At 42.4% G+C, this 27,291-nt stretch overlaps 1 protein-coding gene across 2 annotated transcripts in view; it reads right to left on the bottom strand.

Annotated features, from left to right (window-relative positions):
- The window catches only part of LOC120064988 (protein MTSS 2-like), a 118,382-nt gene that overhangs the window by 73,243 nt on the left and 17,848 nt on the right, over window positions 1-27,291 (bottom strand). For both annotated transcript variants that reach the window (XM_039015611.1, XM_039015612.1), the window contains exons 2-3: window positions 25,210-25,271; window positions 20,587-20,660 (exon numbers count right to left, since the gene is read on the bottom strand). In XM_039015611.1, the coding sequence (XP_038871539.1) occupies window positions 20,587-20,660; window positions 25,210-25,271 (136 nt within the window). The remainder of the gene's footprint in view (window positions 1-20,586; window positions 20,661-25,209; window positions 25,272-27,291) is intronic.

A 27,291-nucleotide genomic window follows, 5' to 3' on the forward strand; every position in this document is an offset into this window, starting at 1 on the left:
TATTATTCTGACATTTCACATTCTTAAAATAAAGTGGTGATCCCAACTGACCTAAGACAGGCTATTTTTACCAGGACTAAATGTCAGGAATTGTGGAAAAACTGAGTTTAAATGTATTTGGCTAAGATGTATGTAAACTTCCGACTTCAACTGTATATAGGCAGCTGCCTCTCTGTGCTAGTGATGGCTATTTAACAGTCTGATGGCTTTGAGATAGAAGCTGTTTTTCAGTGTCTTGGTCCCAGCTTTGATGCACCTGTACTGACCCCACCTTCTGGATGATAACGGGGTGAACAGGAAGTGGCTCGGTGGTTGTTGTCCTTGATATTTTTGGCCTTCCTGTGACACCGGGTGCTGTAGGTGTCCTGGAGGGTAGGTAGTTTGCCCCCGGTGATGCGTTGGGCAGACCGCACCACCCTCTGGAGAGCCCTGCGGTTGCAGGCGGTGCAGTACCAGGCAGTGATACAGCCCGACAGCATGCTCTCATCTGTAAAAGTGTGTGAGGGTTTTAGGTGCCAAGCAAAATTTCTTCAGCCTCCTGAGGGGTGGACCCCTGTGTGGGTGGACCATTTCAGTCTGTCAGTGATGTGTACGCCGAGGAACTTGAAGCTTTTCACATTCTACACTGCGGCCCCGTTTATGTGGATAGAGGGGTGCTGCTCCCTCTGCTGTTTCCTGAAGTCCACGATCATCTCCTGTTTTGTTGAGGTTGAGGGAGAGGATATTTTCCTGGCACCACACTCCCAGAGCCCTCTCCTCCTCCCTGTAGGCTGTCTCATCATTGTTGGTAATCAAGCCTACCACTGTTGTGTCTGTAAACTTGATGATTGAGTTGGAGGCGTCCGTGGCCATGCAGTCATGGGTGAACAGGGAGTACAGGAGGGGGCTGAGCACGCACGGTTGTGGGGCCCCAGGGTTGAGGATTAGCGAAGTGGAGGTGTTGTTTCCTACCTTCACCACCTGGGGCGGCGCGTCAGTAAGTCCAGGACCCAGTTGCACAGGGTGGGGTACAGAGCCAAGGCCTCGAGCTTATGATGAGCTTGGAGGATAATATGGGGTTGAATGCAGAGCTATGGTCAATGAACAGCATTCTTACAAAGGTATTCCTCTTGTCCAGTAGGGATAGCGCAGTGTGCATTGAGATGGCGTTCTATTGGGGTGGTAAGCAAATTGGAGTGGGTCTAGGGTGTCAGGTAAGGCAGAGGTGATATGATCTTTGACTAGTCTCGCAAAGCACTTCATGATGACAGAAGTGAGTGCTCCGGGGCGATAGTCATTTAGTTCAGTTACCTTGGCTTTCTTGGGCACAGGAACAATGGTGGACATCTTGAAGCATGTGGGGACATCAGGGAGAGATTGAATACGCCCATAAACACAACAGCCAGCTGGTCTGCGCATGCTCTGAGGCGGCGGCTAGAGATGCCGCCTGGGCCGGCAGCCTTGCGAGGGTTAACACGCTTAAATATCTTACTCACTTCGGCCACGGAGAAGGAGAGCCCACAGCCCTTGGTAGTGGGCCTCTGATGAGTTCGATGGGGAAAATGCTGTCATAACGTATATCGTGTGGCATACTTACTCTAGTGCAAGTTAGCAGACAGACACCAAGTCGACAACACACTTCTTTAACATTGGGGCTGTGGTGAGAAAGGAATGAGCACATGTCCAAGTAATGCCCTCCAGATGGTGCATGAAAGCATTTGAAGTGACAACTCAACTAATTCCCAATGTTGCGACTGTCTGCAAAACAGACGGAAAAACACACAGTATGGGATACAGAGCTTGACAACGGGAGGTTTCTCTTACAATAGCGCCACAACACAACGGGGTGGGTGAAATTGGAGCCAGCCCCCTCTTCCAAAAGGAGGAGGAGTCGAGTGTAAACCACAAGTGTCTGGTCCTGGAATAGGGAAGGCCTGGTTTGGGTGTGTCTGCAACTGTGGGGGCAGGAAAACAGCACAAGACGGAACAGGTTGGTAAAGTAATGCTTTGACTGCAACCTGGCAACAGGTGATGAAGAGTGCATAGTTAACGAGAATTAAGATGGAGAAAGAGGAAAGACGCTGATCCCTTCCTAAAGATTGCACATGTCCTAACACAAGCCCTAGGCAGTGAGGTGGATGGCCACGCCTTGTTATTGGGGGGGGGAGCTAAGCACTTCATCCAACTGGCACACATCAACATTACTCAGTCAGACAAGCCCTGGGGCACAATGGGTGTAGCCCTGCACTTGGAGCAGTTGGGGAGGGGATAGGCTACACCACTCACACCTGAGTCACACTGCACAATAGCAGAGGAATGACACCTGCAGCACAGCCCAGACATGTCAGGTCCTGTGTCTAAATTCAGAGTGGTGGTGGGGAATAAAGATACTGCAACGAGAGATGTGTTCCTTTTGAAATGTTAAGGGTTCAAGTAACTTTTAGCAGTATTTAAAGCTACATTGGACTCTTTTAAAATGATTCATGCAGTTAATACTGAGACACAAATAGTTATACAAGACCCTTTATCAGTCCTGCAATTAGACAATTAAATTAATAATTTTCTATTCAGATCTGCCAGTCAAGCTTTAAGAGCGAGGCACCTCTTGTTCCAGTCAGTGTGAACTGTGATTAAATAAGATGTTGTGGGCCAGGTTGTGTGTGTCATTCTTCATTCACTCCCAGATGCATATTCTGTGAGTCGAATTTAATAGCCCTGACATTTCTTAAATAAGCCTCTCCTTAGAGCATCTATATACATGTATTACCTTCAGGACACAATTCACTGTATTTCTGACAAATGCTCACAGTGATTAGGGATTGCATGCAAATGTTTCCCACCAGTTAAAATATCCCAATATGGCTGAACTCACTGTGGAATTTAAAATGTTTATATTACATAAATACATTAAAATGCAAATAGGTTACAAAAAATACTTGCATTAGCGAAATCAAATAATCCCAAGGTTGTTTATATTGAATCCTAGTTTGGGAAGCTCTCAATTATGGTACTTTAGAGTGGTTATATAAAACACAGCCTTTTATGCAGGCTTAAAAAAAAAATATTGTAAAATCAGTTTTTGAACCATAACACTCAAGTCATACAGACAAAAATGAACAGTGGGTTTTACTGACTTTTGTGCTTGACATGTCCTCCATTTAAACATTTTCTCAATTGTTCCCTGAGGTATTAACAGTGTTAAGGGCCTGATATGGATTGAGGGGTAAAAACAGAGGATGAGTCCCAAATGGCACCCTATTCCCTACACTGTGCACTATTTTTTTTTAACAGAGCCCTCCAGGTTTTAGTGGTTCTAACAGCAGACATACAAGCTTGCTTGACCAAATACAATGCTATTTCTCTGTAAACAAATTAAGACGTTCAGCATGCTTATAGAGAAAGGCACTCGACACAAATGACTGATGATTTGTTGAAAGAAATTGATAAGAAGATTGTGGGAGCTGTACTGATAGATTTCAGTGCGGTCTTGGATATTATTGACCATAACCTGTTGTTGAAAAAAAGTTGTGCTATGGATTTTCAACCTCTGACATATTGTGGATTCAGAGCCATCTAATAGAACTCAAAGGGATTTCTTTAATGGAAGCGTCTCTAATGTCAAACGTGGTGTACTACAGGGCAGCTATCTAGGCACTCTACTCTTTTATTTTGTTACCAATGACCTGACACCACACGCCAAAGAAGTTTTGTCTGATCTTAATTATTGTCCAGTCTTGTGGTCGAGCACTGCACGGAAAGACCTAGCTAAGCTGCAGCTGGCCCAGAAAAGAGCAGCACTTCTTACATTTTACATTTACATTTTAGTCATTTAGCAGACGCTCTTATCCAGAGCGACTTACAGTAGAGTGCATACATTTTACATACTGAGACAAGGATATCCCTTACCGGCCAAACCCTCCCTAACCCGGACGACGCTATGCCAATTGTACGTCGCCCCACGGACCTCCCGGTTGCGGCCGGCTGCGACAGAGCCTGGGCGCACACCCAGCCCAGCCTAGGCGCGAACCCAGCACAGCCTGGGCGCGAACCCAGAGACTCTGGTGGCGCAGCTAGCGATGCAGTGCCCTAGACCACTGCGCCACCCGGGAGGTTGCACATTCTTGCCCTTCATTGTAATCAAAGGGCTGATAAATACTATGCATGCCAGTCTCTCTTGGTTAAGAGTTGAGATACTGAGTGCATCACTTATTTTTAGAAGAAACGTGTTGAAAATCCCCCCTTGTTTGCATAGTCAACTTACACACAGCTCTGACACACACACTTATTCCACAGAGACATGCCACCAGCGTTCTTTTCACAGTCCCCAAATCAAGAACAAATTCAAGAAAGCGTACAGTATTATATAGGGCCATTATTCCATGGAACTCCGTTACAATTCATATTGCTCAAGTGAACAGCAAACCTGGTTTCAAAAAAACAGATAAAGCAATACCTCACGGCACAACGCCTCTCCCCTATTTGACCTAGATGGTTTGTGTATGAATTGAAATGTTGGCTGTGTGCCCTTCGTAAAAAAAGATACATTTAGTTCTGTCCTTGAGCTGTTGTCTATTAATGTTCTGTATTATGTCATATTTCATGTAGACCCCAGGAAGAGTAGCTGCTGCTTTTGCAACAGATAATGGGGATCCTAATAAAATACCCAAAGTATACTGTTCAATCAAACTTCAACAAAAAAATAATAGGACACCAAGTTCTCAGCTGTTAACAGTCTCTTACTGGCACTAAAAACAGACAATTGCCATAATCTTTTACGTTTCTTTACTCAATTATGACATTTAACAAACCAAACATTAAAATACTGCTATAGAAGCTAAAGTAAAAATCCAAACCAGTCTGTGGATGAATACAGTAGAATATAGTAGAAAACGATATACCACCCAGCCCTAGGCCCTGGTCAAAAGAGGTGCACTAAATAGGGAATAGGGTGCAATTTGGAACACTGTCAGAGCTTCTGTCTTCTCCCTCATGTCAGATGTGTGAGAGAACAGGACGCTACCAGACAGCAGATTACGTGACATCACGGTGCACTTCTTAGAAAGCTGAGAGAAAAATATAGGGAGATGCATGCGGAGAGACCAAGAACAAAAAATTGCTTAAAAACACAAGTAGGACCGATTTTGTACTTGTCCAAAAAAAGTCTAACACCCTTTTTTACACCATTGTATGACGCATGGAACATTTATCTTTTTTACCATAGAGAATCAGACAAAAATGTAGGCTACACTCTGCCTAGTGGCTTCTTTGCATATTCAAGCATGTCTCAAAATAGTCTATAAAATATTGCAGCACTACAATTACAACCAAATACTTTATAAAATTCCCTCCAGGGCTCGAAAATAAAGGGAGTTTCAAAACTGACTCTGGGACAGCTCTGGGATGACAGAACCACTGCACATAAATAAAATGTAAAAAAGCTAAATGAGGCTGATGCAACAGATGAGCCCATTCAGCGTAGCATTTTCATAGTTGTATTTCTTCATATTATAAACTCAACAATGGGCACATGGCTGTAGGCTACGTGTGAATGTTCCAAAAGGCAATTAGCAGGAAAACACCGTTCTCAAAAGCGCACCGCAGGCGCGAGCGGTTTAATGTGACAGAGATTAAAATATCATTTCAAGATGCACCAACTAGCATGGGTTACTAACAGGACAAGGATTATGCCTTTGGCTGCTGGACAATAAGATAAAGTGGATTTGAAAATCACTAGAACATGAGAAAATATGCCAGTGAAACTAGAACTTGTGTTTACAACATTACGAATGTCCGGGTTTTAAACAATTAAGTTTATGGTTAAATAGTTTCAAATTGCTGAACGCCTCAGATTCAGTGTTGATGATGTGCGGGACGCGCAACAGGCATTGTCCTTCACTCTCCGGTCGTGTCAAGTATGTCGACAGAATCAAGCCTTTAGACAAATGTTAATTATCCTTCATTATACTTGTCAAACATGACTGCCGTTTTGCCTATATTTGTGTAATTACAAGTCTCATTCAAGTTTGACTACATTTTCTGCTGCCTCATGTCAGAATCGAGGCAGTAGCCAATATGCATATCACATACCCTTTGACATGAAACTTTTATGAAAAAATGTATTTGAATATTATTCCAATGTTGGCCTCTCTATTCCAATTCTGATCACAGTAATTGTGTGAATGATTTTTGTAGATCTTTTTTTACTTGTCTTTTTCAACAACTTCTTGTCTGACTTTTTTTTAAATTGTCCCTGACAAGAGGACAAGCGTGAATGTCGAGCCCTGTTTCCCACTAGAGGATGCAAAATTCTGCTTTAGTTATTTGAATGTTGTTTCGGTCGAGGCCATTTGGGCCTTCATTTGAAATCACTAAGAGTCTCCCTCAGTCATACGTTTTTAAAAGAGGGAACAAAACAAAAAGGAGATGGTCACTTGATCGAGTGCATGTGGCCTAGTTCTTTAGGACATGACTCAGGAGAGCATAATCTCCTGGCCGTAATGCACCATCTCACCCATTTACGCAAGATTTGTGAAAGGGGCCAAATGAACAGGGTACGTTCAAGTAATCAACGTATTCCAAGGAAAGAAAACGTTTCCAACCATTTCATTTCTTTCCAGTTTCCTTCGTCATGTCGCCATAAGGCATAGAGAGAGCGTGTTCAACGCAGCATTTCATTCGCGCAGCCCTGGCCTAACCAATGTTACGAGACACGCAAGACTGAGCTGCGACAGAAGGGAGAGGTAGGCTAGTCTGTAGCTCCAACCGTATTTTTCCCCTCAAACTGTTCCTTTTTTTCCCATACAAGATTCACGTTGGTAAAAAAAAAAGCATACATTTAATTTAAGTGGAATTGCATTTTCTCCTGCGTGGGTACACATCTACACTACATGGTCAGAAGTATGTGGACACCCATTCAAATGAGTGGATTTGGCTATTTCAGCCGCACCTGTTTCTGACAGGTGTATAAAATCGAGCACACAGCCATGCAATCTCCATCGACAACCATTGGCAGTAGAATGGCCCGTAATGAAGAGCTCAGTGACTTTCAACGTGGCACTGTCATAGGATGCCACCTTTCTAACAAGTCAGTTTGTAAAATTTCTGCCCTGCTAGAGCAGTTTCGGTCAACTGTAAGTGCCGTTACTATGAAGTGTAAACTTCTAGGAGCAACAACAGTTCAGCCACGAAGTGGCAGGCAACACAAGCACACAAAACGGGAAAAAACGTCTGTCCTCAGTTACAACACTCAGTACCGAGTTCCAAACTGGCTCAGGAAGCAACGTCAGCCAAAGAACTGTTCATTGAGAATCTTCATGAATTGGTTATCCATGGCTGAGCAGCCGAACACAAGCATAAGGTTGCAAGCGTCGACTGGAGTGTTGGAAAGCTCGCCGCTATTGGTCTCTGGAGCACTGGAAACGAATTCTCTGGAGTGATGAATCACACTTCACCATCTAGCAGTCCAATGGACAAATCTGGGTTCGGCGGATGCCAGGAGAACGTCACCTTCCGAGTGCATAGTGCCAACTGTAAAGTTTGGTGGAGGAGGAATAATGGTCTGCGGCTGTTTTTCATGGTTCGGGGCAGGCCCCTTAGTTCCAGTGAAGAAAAATCTTACCACAACAGCATACAATGACATTCTAGATGATTCTGTGCTTGCAAATTTGTGCCAACAGTTTGGGGAAGGTCCTTTTCTGTTTCAGTATGACAATGCCTCAATGCACAAAGTTCGGTCCATACAGAAATGGTTTGTCGATCGGTGTGGAAGAACTTGACTAGGTTGCACAGAGCCCTGACCTCAACACCATCGAACAAGTTTGGGATGAATTGGACCGCCGACTGCGACCCAGGCCTAACACCCCAACATCAGTCCCCGACCTCACTAATGCTCGTGGCTGAATGGAAGCAAGTCCTCGCAGCAATGTTCCAACATCTAATGGAAAGCCTTCCCAGAAGATTGGAGGCTGTTATAGCAGCAAACGAGGGAGCAACTCAATATTAATGCCCATGATTTTGGAATGTGGTGTTAACGTGCAGCTGTTCACACTGGAAATGATCTCAAATGAGCGCAAGAAATGCAGAGTTTAAATGAACAGTATAAAACAATCAGAATGGAGGAAGACCCATTAAAATGACTTAGAATGTATGTGCTAGGTGGCACCCTAGGTGGTAGCTACTCATAAAGCAAATGTAGAACTTATTATTCAATAACAAAATACCGTCCACATTTTTTATTTTAAATACTGTGATATGATATTTTGACCATATCGCCCAGCCATAACAGCCGCTGCTAAATAAATAGGGAAAACTCAGCCATGATAAGAACTTGAAGTGAGTGACCTGACTGGAAGTGACCTGATGTGTTTCCATTTGAAAAAGGCAACCAAAGTAAATTGAAAACCAAACTATGAGACTGCACATGGCCACAGTCATTTTGAAGCAAAATCTTTGATGGGTAGAACCCGATTCAGGCGGCATCTTCAATGGAAGATGGAATTAACGTAAGCCAATTCTAAATAAATCTTACCGACAGTGTCACCAGCAAAGCACCATCACACCTCCTCCTCCATGGTGGGAACCACACATTGTGGAGCTCATCCCTACACATACTCTGCGTCTCACAAATTGTGAACTTGTTTGCCTACAAATCGGACATTCCTTGTCGGTCCCCTGGTCAACATCTAAAATGGCACGCTACACCCGATTAATTATAGTGCACAACTTTTGATCAGGCCCTACAGGGCTGTTTAAAGGTAGTGCACTTGATAAGGAATAGGGTGCCATTGTGGATACAGTGTAGTCTACATCACCAGGTTGACCTGACACGACACCCAGGTGTGGCAAGGAAGTGATTTGGATAATTAGTATGAGATTATCCAGGTCCAGACACACCTCAGAGGGCAGAGACACTGAATCAATTGGCTACCGGTTAGTTCAATATATAGCTATATATTATTATTTTTAATTATTATACTTTATTTATTTTGAATTTAAATCAAATGATATAGATTGATGTAGCGTGTAAACTAAAACATAAGATTAAAAAGATTTAAGCTGAATATTAGCAATTTATGAAGACTGTAAACATGACAAAATGTGTCCATAAGTGATCCTCTAGTGCATATAATATCTACAAAAGATTGTGAGACATTGTCTTTCTTAATTTAGCTTTATCAGGTTTTTTGTATGCTTTGTGATTCTAACTAGGCTGTCCGGCTTGTTTATACCCAAAACAGGGTATAAACAAGTGTCTTTACCAGAGTAATACCTAACACCCTATTGGAGTGGTTACATAATTATTTTATGTGCATATACAGTTGAAGTCAGAAGTTTACATACACCTTAGCAAAATACATTTAAACTCAGTTTCACAATTCCTGACATTTAATCCTAGTAAAAATTCCCTGTTTTAGGTCAGTTAGGATCACCACTATTTTAAGAATGTGAAATGTCAGAATAATAGTAGAGAGAATAAATAATTTCAGCTTTTATTTCTTTCATCACATTCCCAGTGGGTCAAACTTTTACATACGAAATACTAATTGAGTGTAGCATTGCCTTGAAATCGTTTAACTTGGGTCAAACGTTTTGGGTTGCCTTCCACAATAAGTTGGGTGAATTTGAAGGCCTCCTTGCTTGCACACATTATTTCAGTTCTGCCCACAAATTTTCTATGGGATTGACGTCAGGGCTTTGTGATGGCCACTCCAATACCTTGACTTTGTTGTCCTTAAAACATTTTGCCACAACTTCGGAAGTATGCTTGGGGTCATTGTCCATTTGGAAGACCCATTTGCGACCAAGATTTAAATTCCTGACTGATGTCTTGAGATGTTGCTTCAATATATCCACATAATTGTCCTTCCTCATGATGCCATCTATTTTGTGAAGTGCACCAGTCCCTCCTGCAGCAAAGCACCCCCACAACATGATGCTGCCACCCTCGTGCTTCACGGTTAGGATGGTGTTCGTTGGCTTGCAAGCCTCCCCCTTTTTCCTCCTAACAATGGTCATCATAGCCAAACAGTTCTATTTTTGTTTCATCAGACCAGAGGACATTTCTCCAAAAGTACACTCTTTGTACCCATGTGCAGTTGCAAACCATAGTCTGGCTTTTTTAAGGTGGTTTTGGAGCAGTGGCTTCTTCCTTGCTGAGCGTCCTTTCAGGTTATGTCGATAAAGGACTCGCTTTACTGTGGATATAGATACTTTTGTACCCGTTCCCTCCAGCATTTTCACAAGGTCCTTTGCTGTTGTAATGGGATTGATTTGCACCAACGTACGTTCATCTCTAGGAGACAGAATGCGTCTCCTTCCTGAGCGGTATGACGGCTGCGTGGTCCCATGGTGTTTATACTTGCGTACTATTGTTTGTACAGATGAACGTGGTACCTTCAGGCGTTTGGAAATTGCTCCCAAGGAGGAACCAGACTTGTGGTTTTCTGCAGTCTTGGCTGATTTCTTTTGATTTTCCCATGATGTCAAGCAAAGAGGCACTGAGTTAGAAGGTAGGCCTCGAAATACATCCACAGGTACACCTCCAATTGACTCAAATGATGTCAATTAGCCTATCAGAAGCTTCTAAAGCCATGATATTTTCTGGAATTTTCCAAGCTGTTTAAAGGCACAGTCAACTTAGTGTATGTACACTTTTGACCCACTGGAATTGTGATACAGTGAATAATAAGTGAAATAATCTGCCTGTAAACAATTGTTGGAAAAATTACTTGTGTCATGCACAAAGTAGATGTCCTAACCGACTTGCCAAAACTATAGTTGTTAACAAGAAATTTGTGGAGTGGTTGAAAAACGAGTTAATGACTAACCTAAGTGTATGTAAACTCCGACTTCAACTGTACACATCTGAAATATTGTAATAAAGTAAACTAAGTGATGAAAAAAGTTGCAAATTGGGATATTATTTTTGGACGATATGTATTGTTTTCACAATATCGCAATATTATTTGTACCAATATTTTTGTTTCATAGCTTGTTCTCCATCTTTTTAAATAAATCAGCCAATTAGTTTTCATGACTGATTAAAACTTGTTGTTTTCTCATATGGCTCTCTTGTCCCTCTGCAGCAGAATACGGTAAGCAGTATATAAATCGCAATACATATAGAATCATGAGAATTGTGAGAATCAAAGCATATCAGCACCAAAGCATTGGGATATCGTATAGTGAGGTCCTGGCAATTACCAGCCCTATAAAGTCATGTGAATAAATTGTTAATAAGTGATCGCCTCGGACGGTGGAAATGGCCCTATGCAACCACATTAGCAAGCTAAAAAAATCAGCTAGGTCAGCATCAGATTAGAGGGGCTGTGGAAGCTCCTGCTGTGTGCAAAACTAGATCAGGCTGAATATAGGCCTCTGGAAAAGGCCTGATGCAACTTCCTCATTATAGTCACCCCTACTTCCCCTAATAGGAATAACTTACTCCTTCCATATTTAACAGACTAAGTCCTGCAATTCACCTGTGTTTGTGGTGTTTTATGAAGTTATAATAAACAGAATACATTTATTTTAAATGTTCCTTTTTTACTATAAAAAGAGGGTACATTTTTTTATTTTTGTCCTTTTTTTATTTGACACCAACCGTGTAATCGAGCCTTCCATGCAAATGTGGTATACAGCAACCCTTCATCTAATTTCTTAATGAAAGACGAGGGGGAGGGCACTATTCTTCAGCCCGCAAATAAGTCTTATGTCGAATAAATCAACCTTCCAGGTGACGCTATCCCTGTCCAAATCAATCTTTATGACCGTAATGAACTATCGACATGGATTGTGCAGACTCATATGAGTGTATAATATCTTAACTGAAAAACGACCCCCCAAAAAAATAAACATTCTCAAGGCTCGTCTGAGCGATTTCTCTGATGCCAACATTTCAGTTCCTATGACATTGAGAGGCTTGTCAGTAGGGCATGGCAGGCTGGTAATGTGGTCTGGCTGATCAGCAGTGCACAGCATTATCAGCTGGGCCAGGCTGGGATGGGGGTCAGTCAATGGAAAGGGGAATGGGCGGAAGGGATGTCCACTGTAGTCAAGAATTGTTCTCCAACTCCGTTTGGGGACAAACTTCCTCTCCTGTTGGCTTAGCTCCATCCTGAGGCACCATCAAAAAGGCGACAGACAGAGACAGACACTCCCACAAGACCAGTCTTTATCCCACACACTTCACATTGAATGGACTTCGTCTGGTTTCCTAAACGGTCTGCCTGCCCGTCTATCCTTTGAAAGCAGTGTGTGAGCTTTCCTCTCCAATACATGCCGAGTAGAATCATCCTCAGTAAACTCACTCCACATGGCCACTCCATGGACTGCCCTAAACAGTCTGCACCACCTGAAATGAGGCACGCTACTTAAGCCAAAACAGCACACCGCTGAGAGGCCAGGCTTGAGCAGTTGTAAAATCCTCCTCTGATAGTGAACGAGCGTTTGATGGTTGTGAAGTTTTTGTATCAAATGGACTCCTTGCGTGCGTCATGCAGTGCTGTTTAGGCACAGGACACAATAGTAGATACAAGCTGTAAGCTCATGCTCCAGATGGGGCCAACGCCTTCAGAAACATGACCCAGCTTTTCCTGGACCACTCCAATGCAAAGTGGTTTCAAATGGATCAAATTAAAAGTTAAGACAAAAAAAAAAAAAAAAAAAAAAAAAAAAAATACTGACACGTCCGACCTCATTCATTCAACCCCACCCCTCTGTGCCATCCGGTATAGCTGGAGAGCATTATTCAATGGAAACCTTGGAAAATACATGTAATTAACTTCTGCTCTGTTCATAAGTAGCTGCCTAGCTTGACACCTTTGACTCTGGAGATAAAACTGGCACAGCCAATGTGGGAGGACAATGTCCCAAAATGTATTACGAAATGAATCCACAATTTGTTGATAACCTTTGTGGCACACTGGGGCGGCAGATAGCCTAGTGGTTAGAGCGTTGCAATAATAACCGAAAGGTTGCTAGATTGAATCCCCGAGCTGACAAGGTAAAAATCTGGCGTTCTGCCCCTGAACAAGGCAGTTAACCCCCTGTTCCTAGTCATTCATTGAAATTAAGAATGTTCTTAACTGACTTGCCTAGTTAAATTAAGGTAAAAGCCATGTAGTTCACCAGTAGCCTCCTCATCCAACCAATGCCAAATTCTCACCAGCACTTTCACACATTGGCAACATGTCTGGTGTTCTGTGTGGGTTGGTGGACAAACCAAGCCGTGTTCTGTCTCGCTCTTAGACACATCCCAGAATAACTTGTGCCCACATCTCAACACTGCACAAAAGCACTCAGTGTCTCTCAGCACAAGAGTGGGGCTCTGTTCACACCTACTCAGTTTACCCAGACACCCCCTCGCAGCGGTCTGCTGTGGCGGTGGGCCACCGGACTGTGTTGTGCTGTGTTCGACATGTTTTAGCTTTTCCTTCTTTCAGTAACTTCAAATCATACTATGCTCCTTCAAGTCTAAAAAAAACTGTAGATCACTAAATTATTTGGCTGATTCTGTTTGAATCAGTAGCTCTGACAGAACCTCCCTTGTCTTGTGGATCGCTGTTGCGAGTCTTGTGATGTGTCTGATGCACTGGAGAAAAAGGAGTATGCCTCGTACAACATGTTTAAAAAATAAACTCATAAATACATCCTCATGGTAACCAGTCATGATGATCCACAGATGAGTCAGATCACACTGTTGACAACAGCATAATATTGAGCCTCTTACAATAACAGATTTCACAAATGATTCTAAACCGCCAGGTAAAAATAGAGCAAACATTTGTCTGTCTCAGACAAACACAGAATACAAGGTCAAATAGGAGCAACGCACATTTTATATAGCCAGCTCAATTTTTATAAGACATGTTTCCCCTGAGTGCAATACTGTTACATTGTTAGTGTGTCACTAGTCAACTGATCACGCAAGGGTAAGACAAGAAGCCCTCACTGTCGAAACCTAGCATAGAAACTTGGGGAAGCCAAAATACTAGTTCTTGATGTAGTAGTACTGAGGAATGGTCTGGCAAGAAAATTAAAAAGGGGGTTGGGAATTCATAATAACCCAAAACAAATTTCCCAGCAGATCTCAAGAGGGAAATGTGCAGAGAAATCAAAGACTGTTTGGACATGTGCAGTCATCACCACTAAGGAGACCGAGGGCTGCGCTCCCACCACACTCCTCCCATTCAGATACACAGACATCTCCCCCGCTCTCCTTCCCTTTGTTTAGACTGTATGCATTTCCCCTTTTCTAAACAGATTTCCATGAGCTCAATGCTGGGAGCGGTGAGGGGGCATGTGGCAATGCAGGTTTGCTTACAGAAAGCACGTGTCACAGGAATATTTAACAGACGTAGGAACTCTAAACACTTCGCCAAAATGTTCCCAGTGATCAAATCAAATGTATTTATAAAGCCCTTCTTACATCAGCTGATATAGCAAAGTGCTGTACAGAAAACCAGCCTAAAGTGATAAATATAGCCTAGTCCTCAAGTCATGTTCCTGTTGTGAATAATAGGTTGGACGTCAACGTACTGCCTTTTTCCAGACAAAATAATATATTTTTTAAACGTATGAGGCACTGGGGACTATACGTTATACCACCCTGCATCCCACTGCTGACTTGCTTCTGAAGCTAAGCAGGGTTGGTCCTGGTCAGTCCCTGGACAGGAGACCAGATGCTGCTGGAAGTGGTGTTGGAGGGCCAGTAGCAGGCACCCTTTCCTCTGGTCCAAAAAAAATATCCCAACGCCCCAGGACAGTGATTGGGGACATTGCCCTGTGTAGGGTGCGGTCTTTCGGATGAGACGTTAAACGGGTGTCCTGACTGTGGTCACTAAAGATAGCATGGCACTTATCGTAAGAGTAGGGGTGTTAACCCCGGTGTCCTGGCTAAATTCCCAATTTGACCCTCATGCCACCTAATCCCCAGCTTACAAATGGCTCATTCATTCCCCCCTCCTCTCCCCTGTAACTATTTCCCAGGTCGTTGATGTAAATAAGAATGCGTTCTCAGTCAACTTACCTGGTAAAATTTGGGTTGAATAAAAAAAAATAGTCAGCTAAAAACAAGCCTACATTGTAACAATGTGATGCAGTACTTTTACAAAGTGAGATTGAAAAACATCACATTAATCTCTATTAAGAATGTCATGATGCATTAGTACATAGGCTTGAGTAACCAATGTGGTTAAACGAGAGACAAAAAACAAGACTGATTGCACTATCAAAACGATTTCAAACATGTACAGTACCTGGCAAATGTTTGGACACACCTACTCATTCCAAGTGGCGCAGCGGTCTATGGCACTGCATCTCAGTGCAAGAGGTGTCGCTACAGTCCCTGGTTCGAATCCAGGCTGCATCACATCTGGCAGTCATTGGGAGTCCCATAGGGCGGCGCACAATAGGCCCAGCGTCGTCCAGGTTTGGTCAGGGTAGGCCGTCATTGTAAATAAGAATGTGTTCTTTATTTAACTAAGGCATGTCAGTTAAGGTTCAATTTTAAAAATTAAAAGGTTTCTTACATTTTTACTATTTTCTACATTGTGGAATACCAAACATTTGACTGGTACTGTACATGTTTGAAATCGTTTTGATAGTGCAATCAGTCTTGTTTTTTGTCTCTCGTTTAACCACATTGGTTACTCAAGCCTATGTACTAATGCATCATGACATTCTTAATAGAGATTAATGTGATGTTTTTCAATCTCACTTTGTAAAAGTACTGCATCACATTGTTACAATGTAGGCTTGTTTTTAGCTGACTATTTTTTTTTTTATTCAACCCAAAATTTACCTGGTAAGTCGGAGGACCTGAGCCCTAGGACCATACGTCAGGACTACCGGGCATGATGACTCCTTGCTGTCCCCAGTCCACCTGGCCTTGCTGCTGTTCCAGTTTCAACTGTTCTGCCTGCGGCTATGGAACCCTGACCTGTTCACCGGACGTGCTACCTGTCCCAGACCTGCTGTTTTCAACTCTCAACTGCTCCTGCTGTCTCTAGAGATACTCTTAATGATCGGCTATGAAAAGCCAACTGACATTTACTCCTGAGGTGCTGACTTGTTGCACCCTCGACAACTACTGTGATTATTATTATTTGACCATGCTGGTCATTTATGAACATTTGAACATCTTGGCCATGTTCTGTTATAATCTCCACCCGGCACAGCCAGAAGAGGACTGGCCACCACTCATAGCCTGGTTCCTCTAGGTTTTGGCCTTTCTAGGGAGTTTTTCCTAGCCACCGTGCTTCTACACCTGCATTGCTTGCTGTTTGGGGTTTTAGGCTGGGTTTCTGTACAGCACTTTGAGACATCAGCTGATGTAAGAAGGGCTATATAAATAAATGTGATACTAGTGAAGACATCAAAACTATGAAATAACACATATGGGATCATGTAGTAAACAAAAAAAGTGTTTAACAAATCAAAATATCTTCAAAGTAGCCACCCTTTGCCTTGACAGCTTTGCACACACTTTACACATTCTCTCAACCAGCTTCATGAAGTAGTCACATGGAATACATTTCAATTAACAGGTATGCCTTTTTCAAAGCTCATTTGTGGAATTTCTTTCCTTTTTAATGTGTTTGAGCCAATCAGTTTTGTTGTGACAAGGTAGGGGTGGTATACAGAAGATAGCCCTATTTGGTAAAATACCAAGTCCATATTATGCCAAGAACAGTTCAAATAAGCAAAGAGAAACGACAGTCCATAACTACTTTAAGACATGGTCATTCAATACGGAACAATTCAAGAACTTGTTCCAAGAAAAGTTTCTTCAAGTGCAGTCGCAAAAACCGTCAAGCGCTATGATGAAACTGGCTCAGGAGGAATGCCACAGGAAAGGAAGACCCAAAGTCTGCTACAGACGATAATTTCACTAGAGCTACTAATTGCAGCCCAAATAAATGCTTCACAAATTTCAAGTAACAGACACATCAACATACACTGTTCAGAGGATCATGATTGAAAAAATAATACAATTTAAAAATCAGGCCTTCATGGTCAAATTGCTGCAAAGAAACCACTACTAAAAGGACACCATTAAGAAGACTCCAAATTGTCTGTGAGACCCCAAGTAGGTGAACGGATGATCTCCGCATGTGTGGTTCCCAACGTGAAGCATGGAGAACGTGGTGTTAATGTGTGGGGGTGCTTTGCTGGTGACACCGATTTATTTAGAATTCAAGGCACACTTAACCAGCATGGCTACTACAGCATTCTGCAGCGATACGTCATCCCATCTGGTTTCTGCTTAGTGGGACTATCATTTGTTTCTCAACAGGACAACAGCACAGTTTCACACCTCCAGATTGTGTAAGGGCTATTTGACCAAGAAGGAGATTGATGGAGTGCTGCATCAGATGACCTGGCCTCAATCCCCCAACCCAATTGAGATGGCTTGGGATGAGTTGGACCGCAGAGTGAAGGCAAAGCAGCCAAAAAGTGCGCAGCATATGTGGAACTTATTCAAGACTGTTGGAAAATTATTCCAGGTGAAGCTGGTTGAGAGAACGCCAAGAGTGTGCAAAGCAGTCATCAAGGCAAAGGGTGGCTACTAAAATATATTTTGATTTATTTAACTTTTTTGCTTACTACAGGACTCCATGTGTGTTATTTCATAGTTGATGTCTTCACTATTATTCTAAAATGTAGAAAATAGTAAAATAAAGAAAAACCCTTGAATGAGTAGGTGTCCAAACTGGTACTGAATATATATACAAAATAAAAAATTAAAGTCAGCCTTGCGGGGTATAGATTTCTTAGTATAGCAAAACAGTCTGAGACCATGTTCCAGTGCATTTGGTCAGGGGAGTGGGTCAGAGCTGAAGGTGAGGCTTTGTGGGTCCCCACGCACAAGCACGACCAGCACACAAACACACTTGCGTGCACACACAGCGACTCAAACCCAGTCTGGAAAGTGTCCAGTGGTGTCTGCTGTGGCAGAGGGGACAGCTGGCTCTCAGAGAAGATGTGGTGCACCCCCCCTCCATCATTATACAGCAGAGTGAGTGAAGTGGGATGCAAGGAGGGGGGTCTGGGGTGTCAGCTGCCAGTCTCTCCCCAAACAGGTGCATCAACAAGACACCCCACTCTCCCCTTCCACACACCCACACTTAGACTGGCCCACTTTGGAATGTGCTGCTTCCACCGAGTGCATAACACTAAATAAGCTACCCCTCTCTTTAGAATAATACAAATGCATACTAAAAACTGACTCCACCAATGCCAGTGATACCAGACACTGTCACATTACCTGTGTTACAGTTTTTTGTTTGACCTTTTATGCAGGCATCTACATAAATACCGAACTCAATTTAACCGTGCTATCCCTGAATCATTTGATTTCCATTGTGCATGAAACACGGACGTGACAGGAGCAGTGCTTTCTCTCTATAGAACAACCCAGTGATTTTATTATTTAACTAGGCAAGTCAGTTAAGAACAAATTCTTATTGACAATGACTGCCTACCCTGGCCAAACCCTAACCTGGACGACACTGGGCCAATTGTGCACCGCCCTACGGATAAAGGCATTTCCATGGTAAATCAAAGTGTTGCGTTATAAAGTATGTCTCGGCGTCACACTGTTTGTCATGTTGTGTAACAGACACATGAATAATGGCCTTCGGGCTGACTGGCATGCTGCCCAGAGGGAAGACCTTTACAAATGAAGGGAACACACTGAACTGGGTCACATGGAAATTTACAATGAAAATTATGTAAATCAGAGATAGTTAAAGTGAGAGGGTTAAATTTATTTGAGGCAACAAATTACAACACAGATGTTTGTGTGGTATAACTTTGAAACGCTTATTCAATCTGAGGTTGTCTTCAAAAATGCACTGATTCAGTTATCCTCAAGAAATTAAATGTTGCATCAAGGTTTCTCTCACATATCATGTGTGAGACATTGTTATCTGAGGGGATTCTGCAATTACTGTGTCCAAAAAACCAAAGTCGACTGCACTTTTATTACCTTTGTCAGGCAGGATCAATATCGGTTGATTTGAGTGGAGTCAGTAGTAGACCCCAACCAATATAGGATGGGTCGGATATAGATTTTAGGGAGCCAAAAGTCACTGATATGATTTTTAGAGTTGTGTTGACACACCTACTCATTCAAAGGTTTTTCTTTAGATTTAATATTTTTTTTTACATTGTAGAGTAATAGTGAAGACATCAGAACTATGAAACAACACATGGAATCATGTAGTAACCCAAAAAAGTGTTAAATCAAAATATATTTTAGATTCTTTAAAGTAGTCACCCTTTACTGTGATGACAACTTTGCACACTCTTGGAATTTTCACCTGGAATTCATTGTTAAAAGTTAATTAGTGGAATTTCTTTCCTTAATGCGTTCGAGCCAATCAGTTGTGTTGGCTCAAAAATGTCACTAACGATGTGATACCAGGCAAAGTATCACGATACCACGGGGTTTCCCCACCCTAGGACACCTGCTTCTGTTTTCTATATGTTCTGCACGTGTGCTGCACAAAAACCTGTTCCTGGTATACACACCTGTACTCAATATAACACAATCAATTTAACTTCACGCTTATTACTGTATAATAGAAAGGCTGAATTTTTTTTGGGGGGGGGGGGGTTTCCTCTTATCCAAAGACCAACCTGTGATTGGGCAGGAGGAATGTAGTAAGGAATATGAAATGTATAATGATCTGTGTTTCCATTGTGTCAGTAAGTGAAAAACACACCAGGCCTACATGAAACGCTCCCTCTGTTCCTCCCATCCACACCCACACCCCCCGCCCCCCACCATCTGCCGCACATACCCTGTCAATACTTAAGTAAATAAGGTTTGCAAAAATGTATAAAAACCTAATGTGTGTAGATTGAGTAGTATAATCTTTTCTTCTTCATGTAATCCATTTTAGAATAAGGCTGTAACATAAAGTGTGGAAAAAGTCAAGGAGTCTGAAAACCTTCCACGATTCACGTGGATGACCTATTTTGAGGTCAAAATGGTGAATATCGCCGAAAAGTTCCCGAGTTTGCATCCCTGGAGAACGGTGAAATGTGAAAGGGGACCTCTGCACATGTTGTATAACAGCAATGATAATTTCATTAATAATAGATTGTGTCACTTGATCGCTAGGGAGAGAGGGGGGAGTTTGGTCACAGTATCACAACGGGTAACCTACACTGATACTGTATTGTGCTTCAGAGCCATGTCCCTAATTCAAAGCACATGAGCCGAAAACAAGCGCACACACACGAAAATTCCAAACAGTCCTGCGAATCCTCAGATCTCCTGCCCTATGGGCGTTCTCAGTTTTAAGTGTAGGCCAGTGAGTGGGACAATCCTCTATTTCTCATCCGACAGCCCCGTTGTACTTCTTAGATGTACACAGAACAGCAGACAAATACTTACTCAGTAGTAGTTATTAAAGCACCATAGCGCAGAAAAATATACACAAAAATTGACTGACCTACTCTGCACCATATTTGCCACGTGAAAGAGCAATTCATGCCACATAACAGTTGACTCCTTTCACAAAATAGACAATTCTATGTGATCTACTGTGGCTTAAAGAAGCGATGAACACAGATACACTCTGTCTCTGCCTTTACCTCTTGTTCCAGTCGCCATATCTGCCACCTTCTGAAAGGCATCCAGGAAGGAGCTTGTGACGATGATGGTTGCCCTGAAAGATAACACAAAAAAAAAGTAATGGAGAAACATTCCATTTAAACTACTTTAACCACTCGTGTACAAAAAAACAGCTTTAGATAAAACCCTAGACAGGTTTCAGATAAGAACATGTTATTGCATCATCAGGCTTGAAATCAGTTTACTCTGTTTGCGTGAGCATACTGATTACAATCATGCCAGCTAACATTTTTAAGCATATTGATTCTAAATCACAGAGTCAAACAAAGTCAGTCACTGATGGGGAGACAGTGACTGTTTCGATCACAAGACTCAAAAATCACCCTTAGGAAAACCCCTACATGACTGTCCTAGACCTACTGTATTTTCTTATTGCCCTTTAGATTTCAGTTTCTGGATTTAGAAATTCATAACATTGAGCTGAGATGTGTTCCCCTAGTGGGTAGGTTTGGGCAGTATACTGGGGTATTTTGAAATACCAACAGTATCAATTTAAATACTGTACAATTATTTTATATTTATATTTGCAAAAAGTACAGTTGAAGTCAGAAGTTTACATACACTTAGGTTGTGTAAGGAATTGTATTAGATATTGGTAACTTGTTTTAACAACTTCTCAACATTAGCTATGGTTGACACAATATACACACTCCCTTTTATATTGGACATAAGCTGGACTCATTGGACACATGCACGACACCCACAACTCCCCTCCCCCATGACAATCACTCAGACACACACAACTCAGGGTTGGAGCTCCAGACAAAGAACTACCTCAGGAACCAATGGAACGTGGACACCAGGCCTGTACAGGACTACCCAAGACCCAGATCGTCCAATCGGAAGGCCAGACTCGCAGATCAACCTACTTTGCTTGTTGTCTATATATAAAACTGTACTACTGTGGAAACTCTCTCTTTTCCTGACGACCCCATACGGATCAGATAGAAAGAGCCGTGCTGCACGCTTTGCATAATATTTTTACACTTGAATAAACCTGCCTTATTATAAAATTATCCACCTCGTCCTATGTCTCCACTTGGTCTCCTGTCTCAAGTAAAACGAATTATCAACAGTTGGCATCATTAAAAACAAATCTTTCAACCACTCCACAAATTTCTTGTTAACAAACTATAGTTTTGGCAAGTCGGTTAGAACATCTACTTTGTGCATGACACAAGTAATTTTTCCAACAATTGTTTACAGACAGATTATTTCACTATATCACAATTCCAATGAGTCAGTTTACATACACTAAGTTGACTGTACCTTTAAACAGCTTGGAAAATTCCAGAAAATTATGTCATGGCTTTAGAAGCTTCTGATAGGCTAATTGAAATCATTTGAGTCAATTGGAGGTGTACCTGTGGATGTATTTCAAGGCCTACCTTCAAACTCAGTGTCTCTTTGCTTGACATCATGGGAAAATCAAAAGAAAATCAGCCAAGACCTCAGAAAAAAAAAATGTAGACCTCCACAAGTCTGGTTCATCCTTAAGAGCATATTCCAAATGCCTGAAGGTACCACGTTCATCTGTACAATAGTACGCAAGTATAAACACCATGGGACCACGCAGCCGTCATACTGCTCAGGAAGGAGACGCGTTCTGTCTCCTAAAGATGAACGTACGTTGGTGCGAAAAGGTCAAATCAATCCCAGAACAACAGCAAAGGACCTTGTGAAGATGCTGGAGGAAACGGGTACAAAAGTATCTATATCCACAGTAAAACGAGTCCTATATATCGACATAACCTGAAAGGCCGCTCAGCAAGCAATAAGCCACTGCTCCAAAACCGCCATAAAAAGCCAGACTACGGTTTGCAACTGCACATGGGGACAAAGATCGTACTTTTTTGAGAAATGTCCTCTCGTCTGATGAAACAAAAATAGAACTGTTCGGCCATAATGACCATCGTTATGTTTGGAGGAAAAAGGGGGAGGCTTGCAAGCTGAAGAACACCAACCCAACCGTGAAGCACGGGGGTGGCAGCATCATGTTGTGGGGGTGCTTTGCTGCAGGAGGGACTGGTGCACTTCACAAAATAAATGGCAACATGAAAAAGGAAAAGTATGTGGATATATTGAAGCAACATCAAGACATCAGTCAGGAAGTTAAAGCTTGGTCACAAATGGGTCTTCCAAATGGACAATGACCCCAAGCATACTTCCAAAGTTGTGGCAAAATGGCTTAAGGACAACAAAGTCAAGGTGTTTGAGTGGCCATCACAAAGCCCTGACCTTAATCCTATAGAAAATGTTTGGGCAGAACTGAAAAGTCGTGTGCGAGCAAGGAGGCCTACAAACCTGACCCAGGTTTCTCTGTCAGGAGGAATGGGCCAAAATGTACCCAACTTATTGTGGGAAGCATGTGGAAGGCTACCCAAAACATTTGACCCAAGTTAAACAATTTAAAGGCAATGCTACCAAATACTAATTGAGTGTATGTAAATGTCTGACCCACTGGGAATGTGATGAAAGAAATACAAGCTGAAATAAAGAATTCTCTACTATTATTCTGACATTTCACATTCTTAAAATAAAGTGGTGATCCTAACTGACCTAAAACAGGGAATTTTTACTTGGATTAAATGTCAGGAATTGTGAAAAACTGAGTTGAAATTTATTTGGCGAAGGTGTATGTGAACTTCCGACTTCAACTGTATATCCAGCCAGTCACGTGATATGTTTGTTTAGAATGAGCACATGGAGCAAACGGGATGTGATTATCCACAGTTGAGCAACACAAGGGAGTTGATCAAGTTACACTTGGAAAAGCACAACTAATGTTTGTCAGCTAAATATCTTCTAAAGTACAAGTTAACTAAGATGTACCAAATACAATTCTCAGCTCAGGGTTCCAGCTATGCATTTGGTTGCAACCTCTATTACTAGCCTTCACCTGGAATGCTTTTCCAACAGTCTTGAAGGAGTTCCCACATATGCCAAACCCAGACGACGCTGGGCCAATTGTGCGCCACCCTATGGGACTCCCAACCACGGCCGGATGTGATACAGCCTGGCTTCAAGATGTCCACCATTGCTCCTGTACCCAAGAAAGTGAAAGGTAACTGAACTAAATAACTATCACCCCGTAGCACTCACTTCTGTCATCATGAAGTGCTTTGAGAGGCTATTTAAGGATCATAACACCACCTTACCTGACACCCTAAAACCATTTCAATTTGCATACTGTTCCAATAGATCCACATGACGCAATCGCACTGCCCTATCCCATCTAGACAAGCGGAAAAGCTATGTAAGAATGCTGTTCCTTGACTACAGCTCAGCCGTCAACACCATATTACCCTCCAAGCTCATCATTAAGCTCAGGGCTCTGAACCCCGCCCTGTGCAACTGGGTCCTGGACTTCCTGATGGGCCACCCATAGGTGGCGAAGGTAGGAAACCCTTCCACTACGCTGATCCACAACACAAGGTCCCCCACAAGGGTGTGTTCTCAGCCCCCTCCGGCTACCACCCAGTTACTCAACCCTGCACCCCTATGTACATAGAATCACTGGTCACTTTAATAATGGAATACTGTTCACTTTAATGTTTACATACTGTTTTACTCATTTCATATGTATATACTGTATTCTAGTCAATGCCATCCTATTCAAATATTGTTGTATATACACACTATTTTAAGTATTCTACAGATTCACTAAATATTCTATCCAGATAATGACCATGTTTATATCACACACACTCTCATCCTAATTCCATTCTTTTAGATGTGTATATTGTTAGATATTACTGCACGAGCTAGGAACACAAGCATTTCGCTACGTCAGCAATAACATCTGCTAAATGTGTGTATGCGACCAATAAACTTTGATTTGATTCGTGACAAAACTGTTGTTCAAAGCAGCGAATCACATTGGGTTAAATGGGAAATTACCGTTACATTTTGTTCTGCCTAGTGGCGCTGCAAGTGCGGAAAGGTAAGGGGGAAAAAAATAGAGCATTGTCCTATAGTTTCACCGCTTGTCGCGTTAAGATATGCGCTCTGAGCAAGTGTTTCCATTAATGTTTATTCTCAGCCAACCACATGTAGTGGGCAGGGTAAAAAACACTTTGATTCTAATTGGAGATTTCACAACGTCGGTCAAACTGTAGCTGCACTATAAACACTAGCTGTAAATCATTTGGATGGCCTTTCTATTCGTAATGACGATTCAAAAAGTTAAATATGTAGGCCTATGTACTGTACTAGTAGGCCAGTATAACCAGAATTTAAAAATGACATTGAAATAGGTCTAAAACACTTAACTTTTGACTAGAGCTCGCAAACTTGCTCATTATTACTTAGGACTTGACTCGAGACTAAGGTTAAGACTTGCTAAATTGTGACTTGGTCCCATCTCTGCTGTTTACACACTTGTTTATGGCGAATGCTCAAATTAAATTGGGTGTGTGTGCTCATCAGTCCTTACTAAATAATATTGGCCTAAGAAGAAGCAGTCGGGGAATTCGAATCCTATTCTGTTGTCTTTTTATATTTGACACATGCACACAGATTCCTTTTAGCTAATACATGGACATTCACTGAGAGGGGTTGCAGAGGCCAGGGTTAGCTCTTACCTTAGCTGGGATTGCAGCTTAACTCCTTTGGTTACAAAGTCCTCCCAGGCTGGATAACTAGCCTGCAAAGCAAACAGACACACAACGGGTGGTTACTTCAATTGGACGGTAGTACATTGAATCAATAGAACATGTAATGTTAGTAGCAACCATGCCATTCTATGAGATTGGAATTGCTTAGATTACTGAAATCAATCATATTTACTGTCATTTTTAATTGGATGTGGGGAAGATTGACCGTTACTGGAAAAAGAGTGGGTCAGGGAGGCTTGAGCAGTCAACTACTGTATTCCATCCCTGTGGAACGCTTGACACCTACAGTTGAAGTCCGAAGTTTACATACACCTTAGCCAAATACATTTAAACTCAGTTTCACAATTCCTGACATTTAATCCGAGTAAAAATTCCCTGTCTTAGGTCAGTTAGGATCACCACTTTATTTAAAGAATGTGAAATGTAAGAATAATAGTAGAGAAAAATATTTCTTTCAGTTTTTATTTCTTTCATTACATTCCCAGTGGGTCAGACGTTTACATGCACTCAATTAGTAGTTGGTAGCATTGCCTTTAAATTGTTTAACTTGGGTCAAACGTTTTGGGTAGCCTTCCACAAGTTTCCCACAATAGGTTAGGTTCTGCCCAAATATAGAAAATGTTGAGGTCAGGGCTTTGTGATGGCCACTCCAATACCTTGACTTTGTTGTCCTTAAGCCATTTTGCCACAACTTTGGAAGTATGCTTGGGGTCACTGTCCATTTGGAAGACCCATTTGCGACCAAGCTTTAACTTCCTGACTGATGTCTTGAGATGTTGCTTCAATATATTTACATAATCTTCCTTCCTCATGACGCCATCTATTTTGTTAAGTGCACCAGTCCCTCCTGCAGCAAAGCACCACCACAACATGATGCTGCCACCCCCGTGCTTCACGGTTGGGTTGGTGTTCTTCAGCTTGCAAGCCTCCCCCTTTTTCATCCAAACATAACAATGGTCATTATGGCCAAACAGTTCTATTTTTGTTTCATCAGACCAGAGGACATTTCTCCAAAAGTACGATCTTTGTCTCCATGTGCAGTTGCAAACCGTAGTCTGGCTTTTTTGTGGCGGTTTTGAAGCAGTGGCTTCTTCCTTGCTGAGCGGCCTTTCAGGTTATGTCAAAATAGGACTCGTTTTACTGTGGATAGATGTTTGAGGAAACGGGTACAAAAGTATCTTCACAAGGTCCTTTGCTGTTGTTCTGGAATTGATTTGCACTTTTTGCACCAAAGAACGTTCATCTCTATGAGACAGAATGCGTCCCCTTCCTGAGCGGTATGACGGCTGCGTGGTCCCATGGTGTTTATACTTGCGTACCATTGTTTGTACAATAGAAGCTGTTTTTTTTTTTTTTTTTTTTTTTTATCCCCTTTTCTCCCCAATTTTCGTGGCATCCAATTGCTAGTAATTTCTATCTTGTCTCATCGCTACAACTCCCGTACGGGCTCGGGAGAGACGAAGGTCGAAAGCCATGCGTCCTCCGAAGCACAACCCAACCAAGCCGCACTGCTTCTTTAACACAGCGCGCCTCCAACCCGGAAGCCAGCCGCACCAATGTGTCGGAGGAAACACCGTGCACCTGGCCCCCTTGGTTAGCACGCACTGCGCCCGGCCCGCCACAGGAGTCGCTGGGGCGCGATGAGACAAGGATATCCCTACCGGCCAAACCCTCCCTAACCCGGACGACGCTAGCCCAATTGTGCGTCGCCCCACAGACCTCCCGGTCGCGGCCGGCTGCGACAGAGCCTGGGCGCGAACCCAGAGACTCTGGTGGCGCAGTTAGCACTGCGATGCAGTGCCCTAGACCACTGCGCCACCCGGAGAAGCTGTTTTAAACGCACAGTCAACTTAGTATATGTAAACTTCTGACCCACTGGAATTGTGATAGTGAATTATAAGTGAAATAAATCTGTCTGTAAACAATTGTTGGAAAAATTACTTGTCATGCACAAAGAGATGTCCTAACCGACTTGCCAAAACTATAGTTGTTACCAAGAAATTTGTGGAGTGGTTGAAAAACTAGTTAATGACTCCAACCTAAGTGTAT

The sequence above is a fragment of the Salvelinus namaycush genome, chromosome 20 (genome assembly GCF_016432855.1).
Source record: "Salvelinus namaycush isolate Seneca chromosome 20, SaNama_1.0, whole genome shotgun sequence".
In the NCBI taxonomy this organism is placed as follows: Eukaryota; Metazoa; Chordata; class Actinopteri; order Salmoniformes; family Salmonidae; genus Salvelinus; species Salvelinus namaycush.